This window comes from Stenella coeruleoalba, assembly GCF_951394435.1.
Source record: "Stenella coeruleoalba genome assembly, chromosome: 20".
NCBI classification, from domain to species: Eukaryota; Metazoa; Chordata; class Mammalia; order Artiodactyla; family Delphinidae; genus Stenella; species Stenella coeruleoalba.
This window is the reverse complement of record NC_137166.1, coordinates 10,165,746-10,185,655: the sequence shown is the minus strand read 5'-3', so window position 1 is coordinate 10,185,655 and position 19,910 is coordinate 10,165,746. Positions and strand designations below refer to the sequence as shown.

General features: G+C 43.9%; 1 protein-coding gene and 1 long non-coding RNA gene across 3 annotated transcripts in view; one reads left to right on the top strand and one right to left on the bottom strand.

Moving 5' to 3' along the window:
- Positions 1 to 19,910, bottom strand: part of LOC307178707 — a 369,464-nt gene that overhangs the window by 163,581 nt on the left and 185,973 nt on the right. The window lies entirely within an intron of this gene.
- VAT1L (vesicle amine transport 1 like) overlaps positions 1 to 19,910 on the top strand; it is a gene marked incomplete at its 3' end in the record, with an annotated part of 143,702 nt that overhangs the window by 5,694 nt on the left and 118,098 nt on the right. Inside the window, exon 2 of the mRNA XM_079907165.1 lies at positions 18,204 to 18,333. Coding sequence (XP_079763291.1) covers positions 18,204 to 18,333 — 130 coding nt within the window. The remainder of the gene's footprint in view (positions 1 to 18,203; positions 18,334 to 19,910) is intronic.

Sequence of the window (19,910 nt, the reverse complement as noted above, 5' to 3'; positions counted from 1 at the left end):
GTGGAGTGTATGAGGTTAAGTGACACAGATGTTTGTAAAACTGAGAAATTGCTTGGAGGGTCTTAAGACTGGAGCCAGGAGCCACTATGGCCGAGAGATTGGAATAAAGTGTTCTGAGTCACACTGAGCCCTGTTTGGTGATGAAGAGGTAGAGATGCTCCTTCTGGGGTCTTTCTTATTCAAAAAGTTTGCCTTTTCCCATTATCTTGTCCTCCCTGGAGAGGGCTGGTGATGGTGACAAGGTTTGCTCTTGATGCAATAACGGAATGGACGTCCTGTCTCCCCAGCAATTCGAGGAAGAAAGGAAGCCCAGAATCAGTGTGTCTTCTATTTCATTCAAAAAGGAAATGTAGAACATCTTACAGGACATCTGACATAGAGCAGGTTCCCATAAACAGCAGCCTGATCTTAATTAGACGGAAGCCAATGGCAGTGGCTCATGATGGGCAAAGGGAGTGATGACTGATACCCAAGCTCACTCCACCCTCCACCGGCAGCACCTTTGGAGCAATGAAGCCTATCACCCTTGTCATTTTTCATCTGCCGCTCACCCATGAGGTTATCATCTTTACTTGCTGAGAAAAAGGCACTCAGATGAAGTGGAAAGAGTGAGAGGCTACGACAGATCTGAGTTCTTACCCTCACCCTACCTCACCATGGCTGTGTGATGGTAGGCAGACAGCGCCTTCACCTTGTGCGTATCCTCACGTTGCTAAGAACACCCTCTTTTTGGTATTGTTATGAAGACTGGCTGAGAGGCTGTGAAAGTCCTCACTGCTCCTTGCACACAGTGGGCACTCAGTAAAAGTTATTTTCCTTCCTCTGTTACCGGGGCTGCAAAAGATAGAACTGGGACACGACCCCATCCTCCCATTCCCTGTCTTGATAATCTCCCACCAAACTACGTGGGCAGCAGGGACTAGGGTGCTGGCTTTTGAGTCTTATGCCCAGGGTTGGGAATGGATTTGGACTGATGTATTGCTACCCTAACACCAGCTCTGCGCACACTCATTTGGGGGTAGCAGCACAGATTTCTCTGATAGCTGGGTGTGCAAAACAGCCCAGCCTCTGGAGTTTGGTTCACACTCATCCAGAAGAGCCCCAAATCCCACGACCTTTGGGCAAATCACTGACATTCAGCGCCAACAACAAAGCTCACCCAGACACGGGGAATAGCGCCCCCGTGACCCCAAGTTCCTGCCACTTCTTATTCTTCATAGGGATCTTTTTTGGCATCTTGACATTTGTCATAGAAGAAAACGTTTAATTAGAAACAAGAAGACGCTCTTCCTAGGAAAGGGCAGTGGGCGTGTAATCTCAAATTAGGTTGATTCCTCTGTGTGTGATCTCACACAGAACATTGTTGGAGCCATGGTATTAAAATGAGTAAATGTAATGTTTGAAGGCCCAAGAGACAAAATAGATGCTCCAGTGAAAGGGGCTGTTTCATCTTTAAATGTGATATTTTCTTGATGACAGCCTGCAGTGAGCTCCTGTCCTCAGTCTCCATCTGTCAGTGACCCTCGATCTCTCAGCCTGAGACTCTTCCCCAGCACTGTCCTGGGGGCAGGAACATGAGAGTCAGTGGTTCCCCAGACAGAACCCCCTTGGCAAGTTAAAGCACGGGGTCCTCTTACTCCTGACTTCTCCAAACACCTGTAGTCCCCAGAGCCCATTGCAGGGTAATTATCTTCTGTGAAAGGAATGATAGTGATTCATTTCTTGGACTGGCACTGAAAAAACACCCAAACTGGACGGGAGGCAGGATGCTTTTGGCTATAAAAGAGTTAATGTTTGAAGTGAAGCAGATGTGGATTCAAGTCCTGAATCTGATCATTTTAGCAATCTCTATAAACTTGGGAAAATGACTTACTCATTTGAAACCTCAGTTTGCTTATCTGTAACATGGGTATAATTATAGTCCTTACGGGATAATTTTATGTGTGTCAGGATCAAAAGAGAGATCGTGTCTAAAGTATTTAGCAATGATGCTGGCATATTTAATATTTGTTGAATGAATGAAGTCCTTGTCATATAGTGTATGTTTAATATATATTAATGGTGTGGTAAGGAGGAGATGCAAAAAAATAGGACATTAGAAAGTCCCTCCATGTGTCATAAAGTTTTCTGGATGGAGTCCCTATTCAGATTCCACATGTCTTCCCTGAAGGGTACAAGGCTCTAACATCAAAAGTAGCCTGGAAAGAACGTGCCACCATGGCATGACGTAAACAAGAAGATCCAGATGAATTCCTGAAGGAACAAGAGAGGAAATGGAACCCAAATGTATCGTGCTCCTACTGTGTTCCAGAAGCTGGGCCAAGCTTAGGGACCTTCAAAAAGAAGACCAGTCCCGTTTGCTCTGACCTCTCTTTCCTTCATTTCAGCCTTGGTGACTGTCATGATGAACTTGTCCCTGGACTTCTAGGCTCTCCCCTTTCCTGACCCTTCCATCTTTTATCTTCTCTCTCCTCATCTGTTAGCTTCATGTGCTCCTACTGCAATGAGCTGCCTTCTTGAGACTTGGAAAGATGGTGGCCTTTCGCCCCAGCTGCCTTCTGCAAGGTTAGCAAGCCCCATTGCAACGAGAACTTTCTTCTCCCAATTTTCATATATCAAGGAAGGAATCTGATTGGCCCTTCATGAATCACATACCAGCCCCTGGACGTCCCTCTCTCTGTTTGGCCCAAGGGAGTGAGGTGCTGTGATTGGCCACATTTGTGCCCCATTCTGTTCTATTCTGACCTAGAAGAATGGAGCCTCATGATTGACAGCCCCACCAGGAGCTCATGAAGCGTGTGTGTGTGTGTGTGTGTGTGTGTGTGTGTGTGTGTGTGTGTGTGTGTTCGGGGTGGGGGTGGGGTAGATACTCTAAATGGAATGGAGGGCAGTTATCAGACAGCGCAGGTAAGAGACACACTGGACTGATCAAAATGGCAGTCATCATGGGGGATAGAAGATGCTTCTTCACCCAGGAAAAGTGAAGAATCAGGCAGGGGACTGGAGAAGGCAGCTCCATTCCCTGTCTTGGGACCTTACATCTCTCAGCACCAAGTTACTGAATCGTATTAAATAACATATATAATATTTTCAACTTTGAGGCCCATCATCTTTAAAATCTCTGGTCATCTTGGACATTCCAGGAACTCTCTCTGTTCTCAGTTAAGTGATGAACACCAAGCCTGGGGCTTGGGTAACAGTAGGCGCTCAATCAGTGTTTGGGGGAACGAGTGAATATACTGGGTTGCCCAAAAAGTTCGTTCGGGTTTTTCTGTACCATCTTATGGCAAAGCCCGAACAAACTTTTTGGCCAGCCCCATGTTACTGACTTTCCCCAAATCGTTAGTGTACCTTCTGGCAGCAGCGGCAGTGTCACTTGTAAATGTGGCGCTCCTAATACAAACAGTGGCCCGTCCACGCCCGTGTGCCTTCAGCCTCCCCTCTGCCATCAGCTTTCTCTGACAGAAGTCTACATCTCTCCAGCACGCAGGTCTTTGAGTGGGGACTTGAAAGAATACCAAAGGAGCTATGTTTTTGGAGTTTTACTTCTCCTTGACACAGTCTGTTCTCTTGAAACTAGAGATCACTTTAAAAAATAATAAATTTATTTATTTATTTTTGGCTGCATTGGGTCTTCACTGCTGCACATGGGCTCTCTCTAGTTGCAGTGAGCGGTGGCTACTCTTCGTAGCGGTGCGCGGGCTTCTCATTGCGGTGGCTTCTCTTTTGGCGGAGCATGGGCTCTAGGCACGCGAGCTTCAGTAGCTGTGGCACACGGGCTCAGTAGTTGTGGCTCACAGTCTCTTGAGCACAGGCTCAGTAGTTGTGGCGCACGGGCTTAGTTGCTCCACGACATGTGGGATCTTCCCGGATCAGAGCTTGAACCCGTGTCCCCTGCATTGGCAGGCGGATTCTCAACCACTGCGCCACCAGGGAAGCCCCTAGAGATCACTTTCTGAACCCTCTAATAACTACTTTCCCGAGGCTGGGAAATGTGGGCTCTGACTTCTCAAGATGCTCTGTAATTTCCTCCGTATTGCCGTGCGGCTCCATCGGGGACCGGAGGCTAGGGCTCTTGGAGAGAACCTGGTGTGCTGCTTCTGAGGATGGTTATTCCAAGAGCACCTGAACTCAAGTGTTCCTGTGATGCTGGTACACCTGGGGATGCCAGGCCCTGCCAGCCTGGGTGTTCAAACAATATTTCACTAAACTAAACATATGGTGGTAATCCTTGTGTAAGATACCCACACATCAAATCATGCTGTACACCTTAACTTAATACAGTGTGTCAATTACAGTTCAATAAAACTGGAAAGTAAATGAATAAGTATTTCAAGCTATTGGGGGAAAAAAAGCCCCTTTTAAAACAGTATGTCCGTGACTCTGTTCCCACCTTCCTTTGTAGGTATCAGGCCCCCCACCTTCAACACCTCCCAGATAGTTGCAGGGGTTTCTTAGGGGGCGTAGCTTGGATGCTCAGAAGCACAGTTCTGGCTCCCTCCCCATCGACCAAAGCCGCCCAGCATGTTTCCCCGTTTCTTCTCCAACCCAGGTGGAGCCTGGTTCTCTGCTTAGGCTGTGGTCCCCTTTCCACCCAACACAGGTTATAAAGCAGCATATGCTACCTTCTGTATTAATCCTCCTCCTGTTTGGAGCTAATAATGATGACACTCTTGTCATTAATCATTTATCATCATTATTATCATAATGACCTTTACTGAGTGATTTCTATGTGCCGTGGGCACCATATTAAGCGTTCTGTAGAAATTTCTATGATACCAAACATTTTCCAGATGAAGGGAAAGGATCAGAGAAATAAGGGAACTTGCTAAAGATCACGCATCTCATAAGACAAAGGGAGCTGGGATTTCAGCCAGGGTTTGCTGAAATCAAACTTCACTCCCACTCTTCACTGCTCAGTCCTAGACACAAGCCCCTGAAGTTGAAGGGCAATCTGAGTTGGACCAAATACCACAGTCAGAGTCAAACCTTCCTCTTGCATTGCCACAGGCTTCTTCATCTAGGCTTCTGTTCTCCAACTCAGATTACCCTTAGGATGAGTTTCTCTCTTTCCCCCAGAAGGCGTATCTGCTCTTCATCCAAATAGATACATAGTGGGGCTCAGACACTCTAAATTCTACAGTGAACTCTGATGAAACTTTCAAACTGCCCTCTACAAAGCCTCCTGCCCTTCCTCCCAGTGCAGACATACCTGCTTCTTAAAACAGACAATCCGTCAAGTAACAGACTTAAACAAATAAAAAGATCCCTGTCTAAGATCAGAAAGAATTGCTTTTCATTTATCTATGCTACACAGAGTTCAATCAGCTAATGGGGAGCTATTAAACCCACTGTTCCTATCATTGGTCTGAATGATTTCGTAATTGGATTCTCTGTATCCTCCAGCTAAACTGAAGAAAACTGTTCCAACTGGGGACTCTGTACTAAACTCTGACTCAACGTTTCTGCAGCCAGAACCCAGGATGCATAATGCAGCTAAAAACATGCCCACCTTCCCAAAGACAGCACTTTCTGCTTTCAGATCCTGGAGAACGTTTCTGTCTGCCCGCAGAGGAGACGTCCCATGCCCCTGGGACTGCTCCTTCCTAGGAAATAACGAGCAAAGGCAATTTGCACCCCCTTACCCACTGAGTCCACATCTCTGCCCTCAGCCAACAGCGTTTATGGGACACTTGACTTCTTCTTTTTGCTCTTTTAACATTTTTTGTTCCTTTTCCTATTCTTTTTTCCTTTTGTATCCTAGATTTAGCTGGTATGATTCACCCTTGAATAGAAACCCAGTTTCCAGTATAACTGAGAAGCACGGTCAAATTCTGTTGAGTCCTTTAGAAAACACCAAAGCTGGATGCATCCGTGCTACGGAGAAAAACTTCTCTTCCCGTTTAGATCCGCTCGCTGCCTCCTGCCCCCTCCAGACTCTCTCCCTGTGCTCTTGAAACTCTCCCAGATTCTCAAGCCCTGCCCTTGCTATCTCTTGTCTTTTGCATCTATCTTTGCTCACCTTTCACATCTATTCTTTTATGTTCCGGGATAAATATTTGCTCTTCCCAAAGCACAGCAATCAAGCAGGTCTTTGTTCTTCCCGGCTTTCCCCTTGCTACACAAGGCTGCCAACCAACATTCCCTCTAGCAGAAGGAAGGAAAGAGCTTGAATCGCTCCTTGGTGTTTTCCTACTTACACCTTCAGTGGAGGAATCATCCTTGGCAAGGCTAGAATATACCCTGGGCTAAGCAGAGAACGTGGAAGAAATAGATTTTAAGGCAAACTCGCTGCTTTGGAATTGCACACAGTCCATGAGGAAGACAGCAGGGCAGTGACTGTGCTACTGCCTCCTTCTTAGGCTAATTAATTTTTTTTGTTGAAGTAGAGTTGCTTTACAACGTTGTGTTAGTTTCTGACATACAGCAAAGTGATTCAGTTTTACATATACATATTATTTTTCATTCTTTTCCTTTATGGTTTATTACAGGATATTGAATATAGTTCCCCGAGCTATATAGTAGGACCTTGTTATTCATCTATTTCATATATAGTAGTTTGTATCTGCTAATTCCAAACTCCTAATTTATCCCTCCCCCACCCCCTTTCCCCTTTGGTAACCACAAGTCTGTTCTCTATGTCTGTGAGTCTGTTTCTGTTTCGTTAATAAGTTCATTTGTGTCATGTTTTAGATTCCACATATAAGTGACATCATATGGTATTTGTCTTTCTCTTTCTGTCTTCACTTAGTGTGATAATCTCTAGTTGCATCCATGTTGCTGCAAATGGCATTATTTCATTCTTTTTTATGTCTGAGTATTATTCCATGGTATATATGTACCACATCTTCTTTATCCATTCATCTGTCGATGGACATTTAGGTTGCTTCCATGTCTTGGCTATTGTAAATAGTGCTGCTGTGAATATTGGGGTGCGTGTATCTTTTTGAATTTGAGTTTCATCTTTTCTGGATACATGCCCAGGAGTGGGATTGCTGGATCATATGGTAACTCTATTTTTAGGTGTTTTTTTTTTGCAGTACATGGGCCTCTCACTGTTGTGGCCTCTTCCGTTGTGGAGCACAGGCTCCGGACACGCAGGCTCAGCAGCCATGGCTCACGGGCCCACCCGCTCCGCGGCATGTGGGATCCTTCCGGACCGGGGCACGAACCCATGTCCCCTGCATCGGCAGGCGGACTCTCAACCACTGCGCCACCAGGGAAGCCCTATTTTTAGTTTTTTAAGGAACCTCCGGACTGTTCTCCATAGTGGCTGCACCAATTTACATTCCCACCTACAGTGTAGGAGGGTTCCCTTTTCTCCACACCCTCTCCAGCATTTGCTATTTGTAGACTTTTTAACGATGGCCCTTCTGACTGCTGTGAGGTGGTACCTCATGGTAGGTTTGATTCACATTTCTCTAATAAAGGCTAATTAAATTTAAATACTAATTAAGTAAAATTAAAAGTTCAGTTCCTCACCCACACTAGCCACACTTCAAGTGTTCAGTAACCACACATGGCTAGTGGCTGCCATATTGGACAGAGCAGATACAGAACATTTCCATCACTGCAGAATATTCTTTGGACAATGTTGCTGTAGTCTACCTTATTCGTTTTCCCACTGAAACAACTGTTTTAGGAAGCATAGTTTTTATCAGCAGCAATGACTTAGGAGATAGCTGTCATGTTATAGCAAAAATGGACTGTTTCTCTGTGGGAACCCTGCCCCTCTGGGGCTCCAGTGAGAAGTCAAGCAGTAAGCGCTTTGCACTGTCTCATAATGCTTTCTCCCCTCATGGAGAGGTGGGATGAGGCTGGAGAGCTTGGGAGAATGGAAGCAAAGGGCGCAGCCATGCCTAAGTGACACTTAGCTGTGGAACCTCCATGACTCCTGCAAAGCGAGTTAGTAACTGCCCTCCCTGTGCTAGTTGTGACCCGTGTCCCACTGCCTGTTAGGGAATTGTCATATTGTGAAGTCATTTATTTCGTTGATCTCTGAACTCTTGGGAACCAGAGATGTCATTGTCACTGTTGTAACACTGTCACTGTTGTCCTGAGCCAAGTCCCAAATCATGGAAGGTCTGTTGAATTTAAATTAAATTAGTTTGAATGTTCTACACAACCAGTCACTGCCAGGCATCTGTTTGAAGTCAATGACTCCGTCAACATCTAACCTGGACCACAGAGATTTTAACCTTTTCAAGAACCTTCTTAGGAACCTTCTTAGGAGTAAATACCTGCTGTGTCCCCAGGAGAGGCTGAGAGTAAATGAATAACTCCAGGTCCAGAAATCAAGGGGTCGGTCTTGGACAGCTTGTTTTGGACCCATTCATGCCGTGCTTTTCTGTTTCTGCTGAAAATGGCTCTTGATATTTAGATTCTCAGTGTATCTCCTTGGTCACTTTGTTCCATGTTTGAAATATTACCGATGTGGTTTTTTGGGTTTTTTTGTTTTTTTTTTTTGCGGTACGCGGGCCTTCCACTGCTGTGGCCTCTCCCGTTGCGGAGCACAGGCTCCGGACGCGCAGGCTCTGTGGCCATGGCTCACGGGCCCAGCCGCCCCGCGGCACATGGGATCTTCCCGGACCGGGGCACGAACCCGTGTCCCCTGCATCGGCAGGTGGACTCTCAACCACTGCGCCACCAGGGAAGCCCCCTACTAACCCATTTTTGAGATGAGGAAACTTAGGTTCAGGGAGAGGAAGCTACCCACGCGAGGAGGAGCCAGTAAGCAAAAGCGAAGGATTTAAATTTAGCTTTGGTGACTGCAGAGGGTGTCAGCAAAGCTAACAATTCTTTGGGAAAGCCTTTCCGGGGCTCACTGTTTTGACTCCGTGGTTATCTTGTCTGTGAGCCCATCTCCGGGTGACCGGGTGAGCTCTCTGGCTACACTTCTGTAAAACCACTCATCACGCCGCATTGTGAGCAGCTTTCATGATTCTGTTTCCCCATGAGAAACTGAACCCCCTGTTAACTGTGGGTATCCAATACTAAGTGTCTGCTTGGGATATAGTAAGTGCTCAATGTGACAGATGAGTCGAGAAGTCCCCTCTTTGTAACTGGGAAAACTGAGTGATGCTCTCTCAGAAGAAAAGCAAAGGGCAGTAGCCTCTGGAGACATCACTTGCTTTCATCCCTTGGCTTTGTAAACCTCAGTGCGCCTCCGTTTTGTTCTCTGTGAAATGTAGGTAACGTCGTGTATCTCTTTGCCTTGTTATGGTTGTTGGAAAAATTAAATATCACACTCATAAAACACTGAACACCATGCCTGATACACAGCGTGCACCACATACATGTTATCTACTACAATGACTCACCACCAATAAGTCCTTTCTCCCCATGCCCCATCACTTGAGAAATTAGAATGGGGATTTCTAGAGATTCTACTAGCTTCTTGGGCCCCCCCGCCCCACCCATCACAAAGCCCTATGTGAGAACCGGTCTCAGAAAGGGTCCATTTCTTCTTGAACAGTCTTCTTTCTGGAAACAGCTGATTTGGGGCTACTTAGAGCAATTTTTCTCAGTGCTGATGGCACGTGAGAATGTGTGCTTGGGTGAAACAGACTCTCAAAGCTAGAGCCAGGATGTACACGTTTAAAATATATATATCACCACGATGATCCTGACATGCATCCAGAAAATGATTATTCTTGAAGCTTGGTCAGCCTGCACCCACGTGGTCCGCAGTTATTGCCGCTGGGGGAGCGTACTGACTGCCGTCGCTCACAGAGTGAGGCTCACGGTCTTAATACAGTATTTGTTTAACATGAATTCAAAGTATCTTGGAGATGTTTCAGAGAATCATAGAGGTCATGATTTAAAGAAACTTAAAAAATGTCAGCTAGTCCTACGTCTTGAATTCCCTCCATGACATCTTTTGTGAGCTTCACAAACACCCTTAGTAACCTGGAACGTGACAGCCTATCCAACATTTTTTTTAAGTGATTAACTTCAATAAACAAAATTACTCTGTCAAAATCTTCTAAAAGTTTCTGAATGCTTATTCTCAACTTCCGTACACATCTTCTCCCGACCAACAGCGACTAGTTCAAAGACCGGCATCCGTGCATGGACCACGTTTTGATTAGCTTTCGTGTAGTGGAGGCCGGAGCAGTGATGATGTAGAAGAGATGGGAGAATTGCTGGAGTGATGGTTGGAGTAGCGAGAAGAGATGAGATGAGGTGCGCAGTGGAGGGAATGACTTTGCTATCCGATATTTTAATCAGCAATTTAGACATAAAAATCAATGGCATGATAACTGCATTTTCAGAGGACACAAATCCAGGAGGAAAAGCCAATTTTTTTGGATGAAAGAATTAGGATCCAAGAAAGAGCCAGACAAATCAGAATGATGAATCTAATCTAATAAGACCACATTTAACATGAGTAAATATAATTCTTTGGACTAGGATCAAAAAATTCAACTGCCCTAAAGGATGAGAGAGCTTTTCATTTTCTTATCTATTTAATCATCATCTATTAATTTTTACCTTGTCTCATTCCAAAGACAGCTTGAAATAGCTTAAAAAGAAATAGATAGAGCAGCGATTCTCTAAGTGTGCTTCCCAGACCAGGAGCAGCAGCACCTGGAGATCTGTTAGAAATGCAAATTCTGGGGCTTCCCTGGTGGTGCAGTGGTTAAGGATCCACCTGCCAATGCAGGGGACACGGGTTCGAGCCCTGGTCTGGGAAGATCCCACATGCCACAGAGCAGCTAAGCCCGTGCGCCATAGCTACTGAGCCTGTGTGCCACAACTATGCAAGTCTGCACACCTAGAGCCTGTGCTCTGCAACAAGAGAAGCTGCTGCAAAGAAAAGCCCGTGCACCACAACGAAGAGTGGCCCCTGCTTGCCGCAACTAGAGAAAGCCCACGTGCAGCAATGAAGACCTAACACAGCCAAATTAATTAATTAATTAATTTTAAAAAAAAGAAAGAAAGAAATACAAATTCTTGGACCTCCCCCATAGACCTACTTAGTCAGGAACGCAGGGATGGGGCCCAGTAATCTGTGCGTTTACAAGTACTCCTGCGAATTCTGATGCACAGTCAAGATCGAATCTAATAGAGTTTAAGATTTATTTTAATGGGAACTCCAAAGCATTCAGAAAGTTAAGATGAAGTTGAGTGTTAGGATAACATAGAGAATGAATGCCAGAAAGCTCTGCAGTGTGTGGGGAGGGGTGCTACAAATTTGGTTCAGAGCTTCCTAGTAGCCAATGCAAAGAAAGAAATATAATCAGTTTCTACACTGCACTGGGCCTGTAAGAGCCACACAAACAACCTTTGTGCTGAAATTTGAGGAAAAATTCCCTGTCTTCATAAAGAAGAGAATGTGTATTTTAACAAATATTGGGTTCAACAATATCCCTTCAGTAAGTAAAACAGTGGGTTACTGAAGGTTGTTTCTTTGGCCATGTATCTCCCAATTGAACCAATGATGGGGCAAGATTAGGGATTTCTATTGAGTGTGAAATCGAAATATATGATTGGGCTCTATTGAGCTGCATCAGTAAAGAAGCAGTCTTCCGGAAGAGGAAGGTTTTCATCATACAGTTCTTCGTGTAATGGTCTGAGTGTTTGGATTCCTGTGGTCCATGCTGAGGATACTGATGATCTGAGGGAGGAACAAGACGGCAAGAGATCTAAAATCCTTTCCCATGAGCCACCCCTGCCTTCCTTTCACCTGGAAAATAAAAGGGGACCTTCTCCATATCTACTTGCCTCTTCTTTGCTAAATCCTTCACTGGGCCAACTTTATCTCAAATTGGAAAATTAATAAACTATAACTGGGCTGATTCCTCTGTCATCCACTTAGTGGTGTCCTTTAAGAAATAATTTATAAGCTTTTGCACAGCAAAGGAAACCATGAACAAAACGAAAAGACAATCTACAGACTGGGAGAAAATATTTGCAAATGATGCAACCGACAAGGGATTGATTTCCAAAATATACCAACAGCTCATACGGCCCAATATTAAAAAAACAAACAACCCAATCAAAAAATGGGCAGAAGACCTAAATAGACATTTCTCCAAAGAAGACATACAGGTGACCAACAGGCACATGGAAAGATGCTCAACATCGCTTATTAGTAACAAAATGCAAATCAAACCCACAATGAGGTATCGCCTCTCACTGGTCAGAATGGCACCATTAAAAAGTTTACAAACAATAAATGCTGGTATAGAGAAAAGGGAGCCGTCCTACACTGTTGGTGGGAATGTAAATTGGGGCAGCCACTATGGATGACAGTAGGGAGGTTCCTCAAAAAACTAAAAACAGAGTTGCCATATGATCCTGCAACCCCACTCTTGGGCATATATCCAGACAAAGCTATAATTCGAGAAGATACATGAACCCCTATGTTCACAGCAGCACTGTTTACAATAGCCAAGACATGGAAGCAGCCTAAATGTCCATCAACAGATGAATGGATAAAGAAGATACATATATACATATATATGCATACACACACACATACATACAATGGAATACTACTCAGCCATAAAAAAGAATGAAATCATGCCATTTGCAGCAACATGGATGGACCTAGAGATTATCATACTAAGTGAAGTAAGTCAGTAAGAGAAAGACAAATACCATATTATATCACTTATATGTGGAATCCAAAAAAAATCGACACAACTGAACTTATTTATAAAACAGAAATAGACTCACTAACATAGAAAACAAACTTATGGTTACCAAAGGGGAAAGGGTGGTGGAGGGATAAATTTAGGAACTTAGGATTAACAAAGACACACTACTGTATATAAAATAAACAACAAGGACCCACCTATAATGGAAACGAATCTGAAAAAGAATATATATATGTATATGTATAACTGAATCACTTTACTGTCTACCTGAAACATTGTAAATCAACTATCCTTCAATAAAAAAAGAAATAAATTATGTCTTCTTTGATATTATTAGCATATCCAATGGAAATTAACAGAGCTCAAGCCAGAGCTTTGGGGACAAGAATACACAGCAGCCTACCATGGTTTATAGGTAACGGAATGACAGCCTAGTGGTCAGAAACTCAAACTTTGAAGCCATATAAAAAGGGCTTGTACCCCAGTTCTGGTACCTACAATAGGGCCTTGTACAAGGTACTATATCTTCTTTAGGCTTAACCATCCTCCTGAACAAAATGGAGATGAAAATGGTCCATACCTTAATACCCAACCTGTAGCATCATCATCAAGTAAGTAACATTTGTTGAGTCTAGTAGAACATAAAATGAAAATAGCTAGACATCTCCCATGAGACTTTACAGGGTTGACATCCATCACTTCATAGATAATAGAAAACAAAGTACAGATGCCAAGGCTAGCTTGCCTTCCTTCAGCTTCTAGATAGAATCTGAGCATCCCAAGTCAGTGTCTTTTACCAAGACCACCAAGCATCTCTTCCTCTCTACCTCAGCTTTGATTTTGATAATATTTGAAGCAGAGCCCACAGGATAAAGAACCACCAAGCAAACAGAGTGTGAGAGCTGGGGTGGGGCCGGGGGCGAGTGGGCTTCACAGACGGAGCCAAGGTCCCGCAGCGCACTGATGGCAGTGTAGGAAGTGGAACCCACGCACCCTGCATCTGTTTCCTTCCACCATTTTTCTCTTAGTCTTCTTGCCCCTGATTCTTGACATTACTGATTTTAGTCACAATGAATTTACTTGCGTTGCAGATTTCATGGTGTCACGGGGTATAAGATAAGCAAGGAGCTTGAAGATCTTGATTCAAGTCTCAGCTCTGCCATGGACTGATTGTGTTGTCTTTGGCATAGCCAGCTTTCTTATTTGAGGCTCAACATTCACATCTATCTAATGGGAATAATAATATCTGCACTTCTTGCCTTTCTAGGATTGTTACAAGGTTTAATGAGATGTGTATAAAAGCACATTATAAACTGCACTATGCTATGCAAATGAAAGAGTTATTTTTTAAAGAGACTGCTTCCAAATTTCCCTGTACCTCCCTCATTCTGTGTTTTGAGTTTTTCAGGGTCCCTTTCTCATACCTCGGCCTTCATTCCTTCAGGATGCTAAGGCTCAGTAATAACCCTTTAAGCCTATTATTTGACTAATAATTTAGTGTGGGAGGGAAACAAAACAGCCTTATTTTTATAATTATACCAATATTTGAGAGACATAGGATCACTTAGAAGACCATTACATCAAGCGCTTCGCAGCAGTATTTCTTTTTGCAATGCTCTCAAATGTTTAAGAGCCATGTAAAAATTAGGTAAGAGAGACATTTGACAATTACCCCTGATATGGGCCTGAGTCATCAGGCATAGTCATTGCTACCCCCTCAAAATTTCCAGGTGAAAAATCAAATTATCTTAGCGAATACTGGACACTATAATTATGATGATGTATGGCTTGATGTGCCCCTGTGTTTTCCTGTTGTGTTCGGAGAAAAAACGTGTTTGATAGACCCAAGTTTAAGTTCATGGGTTCACCATTCATTGTCTGTGTGGCCTTGGGCAAAGAACTTATTATCTCGAAACAATGTTGCTGGTTTTGTTTGAAAAAAGAAAAAAAATGAGGTCAGTAATGGCTGTCCAGTGGGTGATTTAGGGTTATTGATTATGGTATTTGTTTTCATTTGTATTTTGGTTTCATGAGACAGAGACCACACATATAACCTATTATGAAGACATGCGTGAAGTATCAAGGGAACTCTTGGATATCTGAGGGCAGGAGGCATGTGGGGCTGGGTTTCACCACATGTAGAGACTGAACCCTTCCATCCTTGATAACTCAGCAGTGAGGTGTGTATAACTCACCCTGGTATAGCCTGTTAGGTTGGCTCTGTGACCCAGCTCAGTTCTATTTTTTTGACATCCTTTCTGGTACTAAGTTTTTCTCCTGATGCATGTTTCCCAATTCATAGTTTTTGAGAGAACGTCCAGTTCTCAGGCCAGCTCATTTACTTTATACTGAATGGGCTCCTGCTTAGATTGTGAATGGCCACTCCTCCAACATTGGGTCCACCACTGGGTCAATCAGTGGGCAAAGAGACAAGAAGTCATAAACCTGGTCCCTTGGATGTGCCCCTTCGTCAAGGGCATGGCTGAAGTTTCCTTAGAGACGGAGTAGGGCGTCATCTGTGAGGGCTCAGTTTCTAGGCTTGGCTTCGATTCGGATCCTGACTTGGACAGTTTCTAAAGATGCGACCTTACACAAGTAACTTAATCTTGTTGAGTCTAAGTTTCCTCATCTAAAAAATGGATATGATAGTTCACACCTCGTAGGAGTGTCATTGAGTCTTAAATAACAAAAGGGAAGTGTTTAGCACGGTTTCTGCCACGAATTGAACCCTCAGTAAATGCTGGATAGGTCCATATCAGGAGGCGGTGTGTGGGCAGGCACCATGAAACAGGTCTGATGCAACACATAAGGGTACTTCATTAACAACTGTTCACCTCCTCTGTGTGTTGAGATGAACAACAATGACCCGTCCTCTGTCCCCTGGGATACACCTCCTTCATGTTTCTGTCCTCAAGTTGGCTGGCATTCTCCACGATCCTGACAGAATCACTGCATGCCTCACTGACAAAATGGGATGCTACAGGATTTTATAAGGTCTGTCTTAGCCCTTCTCGCTGGAATCAAGTAGCTGGCTCCCCGTCTACAATCACTGGGCCCACTTCACGCTGGATGGAGATTGGCCGCCGTATCGAGCAGCGTAGAAAGCATCTAGGATGCAGCCTTCTCCAGGGGCTGGAGCGTTTACGGCACTGTCGAGTCATTTCTTCTGGCATTTTTCCATCAGGGTCTTGGGAAATCCTAAGTTTTCACACAGAGGATATAACACAGTGAGCTGAAACATGCGTGAAATGAGATGGGGTGTTTGACTTGGGACGTAGAAATTCCTTTTATTGTTATACAGCGATGCTTTATTTATTTGATTGTGTTGGAAAATGGACTATTTCACAGAAGTGAAGCTTATAGATACCTGAAGTTTTCCCACTTCAGCTCTGAAACTATTTGTAACTCTTGTGTAATGGGAATCTTCCTAAAATGTATCTCACACGTCAGCCTTCTTCTTAACAGAAGATGCAGATATTATTATTGAGTACTTACTATGTACTTGGCACCATTCTTAATGCTTAACTCTTATTAACAACCCTGTGGCATGGGTGCTACCATAGGCCCCATTTCACAGACAAGGAAATTGAGGCTTAGAGAAGTTGAGTAACTGAGCCAAGGTTACACAAGGAGAAGTCATGGAATTGAGATTTGTGCCCAGATCTCCCCGAGCTCTTAAAAAACTGGCCACATTATTGGAGAATATTTTGGTTAATAAATGACCCTAAGAACTATTAACCATCAAAGCAGGACCTTTGGAAGTCTACACATACATTTCAGGAATGTGTCCAAGACGCTGAGCATCCCTTGGCCGCTTTTTAAAAAGAGTTAGGGGACTTCCCTGGTGGCGCAGTGGTTAAGAATCCACCTGCTAATGCAGGGGAAACCGGTTCGAGCCCTGGTCCGGGAAGATCTGACGTGCCACGGAGCAACTAAGCCCGCGAGCCACAACTACTGAAGCCCGCACGCCTAGAGCCTGTGCTCCGCAACAAGAGAAGCCACCGCAATGAGAAGCCCGCGCAAGACAATGAAGAATAGCCCCTGCTCGCCGCAACTAGAGAAAGCCTGCACGCAGCAAGGAAGACCCAACGCAGCCAAAAATAAATAAAATAAATACATTTTTTAAAAAAGGAGTTAGTACTCAAACTGGTAGCACATTTTTTGGGATATTCATGAATATTCCTTCATTCAGTGGATGTTGCGTGAGTCCCTACTGTGTTGCTGTGGGCATAATGTATGCCAGGTGTTCTGGAAGCAAAGAAATACGAGGCATGCAGCTGCCTTCAGAAAAGGCACATGTTAGAGATACTTCAGTGGGGCAATATGTGCATCTTGCCTCATTTGTGTCCAGAAAAACCTAAAAAAGGGATGATTCTTGAACCCATCTTTCAAGGAAGTCATCCTCCTTGCCCTTACCCATTCCTTATGGGTGAGACTGATGAGTAGAGACCAGGGGATGTAGGTAGAGTTAGATGCTTCCTTGGCTCCAAAGAGGCCAAGGAAGAAATGGGCCACCTGTGTTTAAGAAAGAGTTCGCGTCTTACTTGAAAAGGAAGCTGTGGCCGGACGCTAACGGGCCTTGGGCCAAACCGAGGAGTTTGGTTTCTATAACCCGTGTCTTTCCTAGATGGCAGCTTATGAAAACAGGCAGTACATTAGAACCACAGCTGGTGGGAAAAAATACATGTTGAGTGAGATATGTGTTCCCACTTGATTAGTTCACGGGTGTTAGACGCAATTCCCAGTTGCAGCTCTTGAAAAAAATCCAACAGTTGAGAGCATTGGTAGCATCATTAGAATCAAGTATGTGGTTTTCCAAGGCAATGACTTTGATATATTTTAATGATAACTTTCTTATTTCAAAAGTAATATGTTTGTAGGAAATACCTAATGACTTCTCTCAACCAGAGGTAACTAAAGTTTTTGAAATGAACCCTCCAGTCTTCCCATCCCCATTGGTCCCTCACTTTGACCTATATTCTTCGAGTCACCCTCCTGCAGCTGGACCCAATGTGGTCTCTTAATGGCTCATAGTCACCATTATGGGTACCGTTTATGGCTCGGCGCTCGTGTAAGTCGATGGGATGGTTGAGGTGTGACGGTTGTTTTGAGACCTTTTAGGTTAGGTCTTTTTTCTCTTTGTTTTTCATAGAATGGCGGATGGCCATTGTGTCTGGCTGCTTTCCATGTGTCTTCTTATAACCTCTTCCTAGTATATTTTTTACCCTTGATTAACTGCTAGAACAGCTAATGACCAGGCTGGTTAATACATACTTTTAAAATAAGACTAAGGAGGCTCTGAGTGGGAGCAAAGGGACTCTCTTTTGAATTAGAGCGTGAACTCTGCAACTGCCATTTGAAGGGCTGGGAAAGCATTAGTGGTCTAGAAAGATCACTGCTTTACTTTATTGGTGACATCTAGCTAAGTAACATTACTATTAGGCATGTTTCATCAGAAAATTTAAAAAGAAAGGAGAGAGGAATTGGGGAGCGGGCGAAGGGAGGGAATGGGAAGGAAAGGGAAGGAAAGAAAACTCAAGCCAGTGCTTTCTTTCGGATCTCATTGTGAATTTCTTTTTTCATGTTTGCTGTTCACAGTGGTTTAAACTTCATTGACTTGATGGTGCGACAAGGGAATATCGACAACCCTCCCAAGACCCCCCTGGTGCCAGGATTTGAATGTTCTGGGATTGTTGAAGCTCTGGGAGACAGCGTTAAAGGATTCGAGGTAATGTTTTGACTTCTGACTGAAAGGATGATATCTATCTGGAATCCATTAAGATAATAAAAGAGTATGCAAGATATGTTTGAAATAATCTATAACGTGTCTTATTGTTATTGTCTCATTATTTGGGTTTATTAACAGTGGTTGTAAATGATAGGACTTTCCAAACGTCTCATACCTTTCCCATGTACCGTCTTGTTGTTCCTGGCAACGGTCTGGTGAAGGGGCCAGGGGAAACCTTAGCATCCCCTTTATTCATTTTACACAGTTATTAATAAGATTAAAATTAATACAGCTATGAATTTGGCCTTGTATTAACTAAGTGTACATCCCTCCTCTCTCTATCCGTGGCTCTCATTTCCCCATCACTTCAGGCTCAAAAGTCAACTACAAAACGCAAAAGTTGGGGAGAAGTAGCCTCTGTATTTTATAATTGGGTTCCTTTAAATATCTACTTAGCTGATGCATCTAAGCGATCATTTATAAATCGTTATTTCAGACACTGGGAAAGTGGCATTTTTGGATGAGGATTTTAAAGCCGAAGGGGAGAGGTGACTGACAATGAGACAGGATCGGCTATGGGCTGGTGGCCTGGGGAGTAGGGCAAGGGATAAAAAGGGTTATTATATTATTCTGACTACTTTTGTACATGTTCAAAATTCCGCATAATAAAATTTTTTTTATCGCTGAAAAGATGTATGACCCTTCCTACCATTATCATGCAAATCAAGTAGGATCTTGTCTATAAAAACTGAAAAACTATGCGCAAATCAATTGCACAAAATTGCGGTAGTTTGGAGCAAGAAAAAACAGTGGAAATCAGGCATAAGAGCTCTCGCTCGACTTTAAATGCTTCCCACGGAGAGATGAAGGGACCTCACAGTTGAGAATCTACCATAACTAGAAACATGGGGACGTTACTGGTTTTCAGCCTGCAAGGTAAATATTGTTATCCCCTTAGAGATGAAGTTCAGAAGGGTTCAGTAATTTCCATGTGGTCAGAAAGATAATAAGTAGTAGCTGCAGCTGGATTCAAATCACCAGAGCCTCTTTACTCTTCCTGCAGTCCCACGCTCTTTCCCTCTGTTCTCCACCTGCAACCACTGCGACAGTTAACACAGGGAGAGAAGCGCTATAAAAGGCAAAGCCAGAATGCGCCCTTGGAATTGATTCTGAGGCTGCTCAGCTCTCGGTGCCTCGGAGCCTCAACATACTGTGAAAATATCAATATGCTCCCGATTCATTACGATGAACGTCTGGAAATCTCATCCCGCTCATCCGTCTTTTTGCCGGTGGTTTCCAGATAACGTGGCAGAAAAACGTTGAGAGAGCAGTAGATGCGCTTTTTCTTTTCTTTCCTATGACTTTACATTTTCTGTCCCCAGGTAAGCAATCTAACCTCACGTGGCAGCACCATCTCTCCCTGAAAGTGCTGCACGTGAGCGCTATGGTCTGCTCTTCGCCCCTCCACGTGGTCCCAAAGGAACAGCTCATACCGTTTGCGCTATTCATCGTGAGCACTGGATAAATAACCCATCATTTTAGACTGTAACAGCAGATAAGGATGTTGTTGGCCTTAG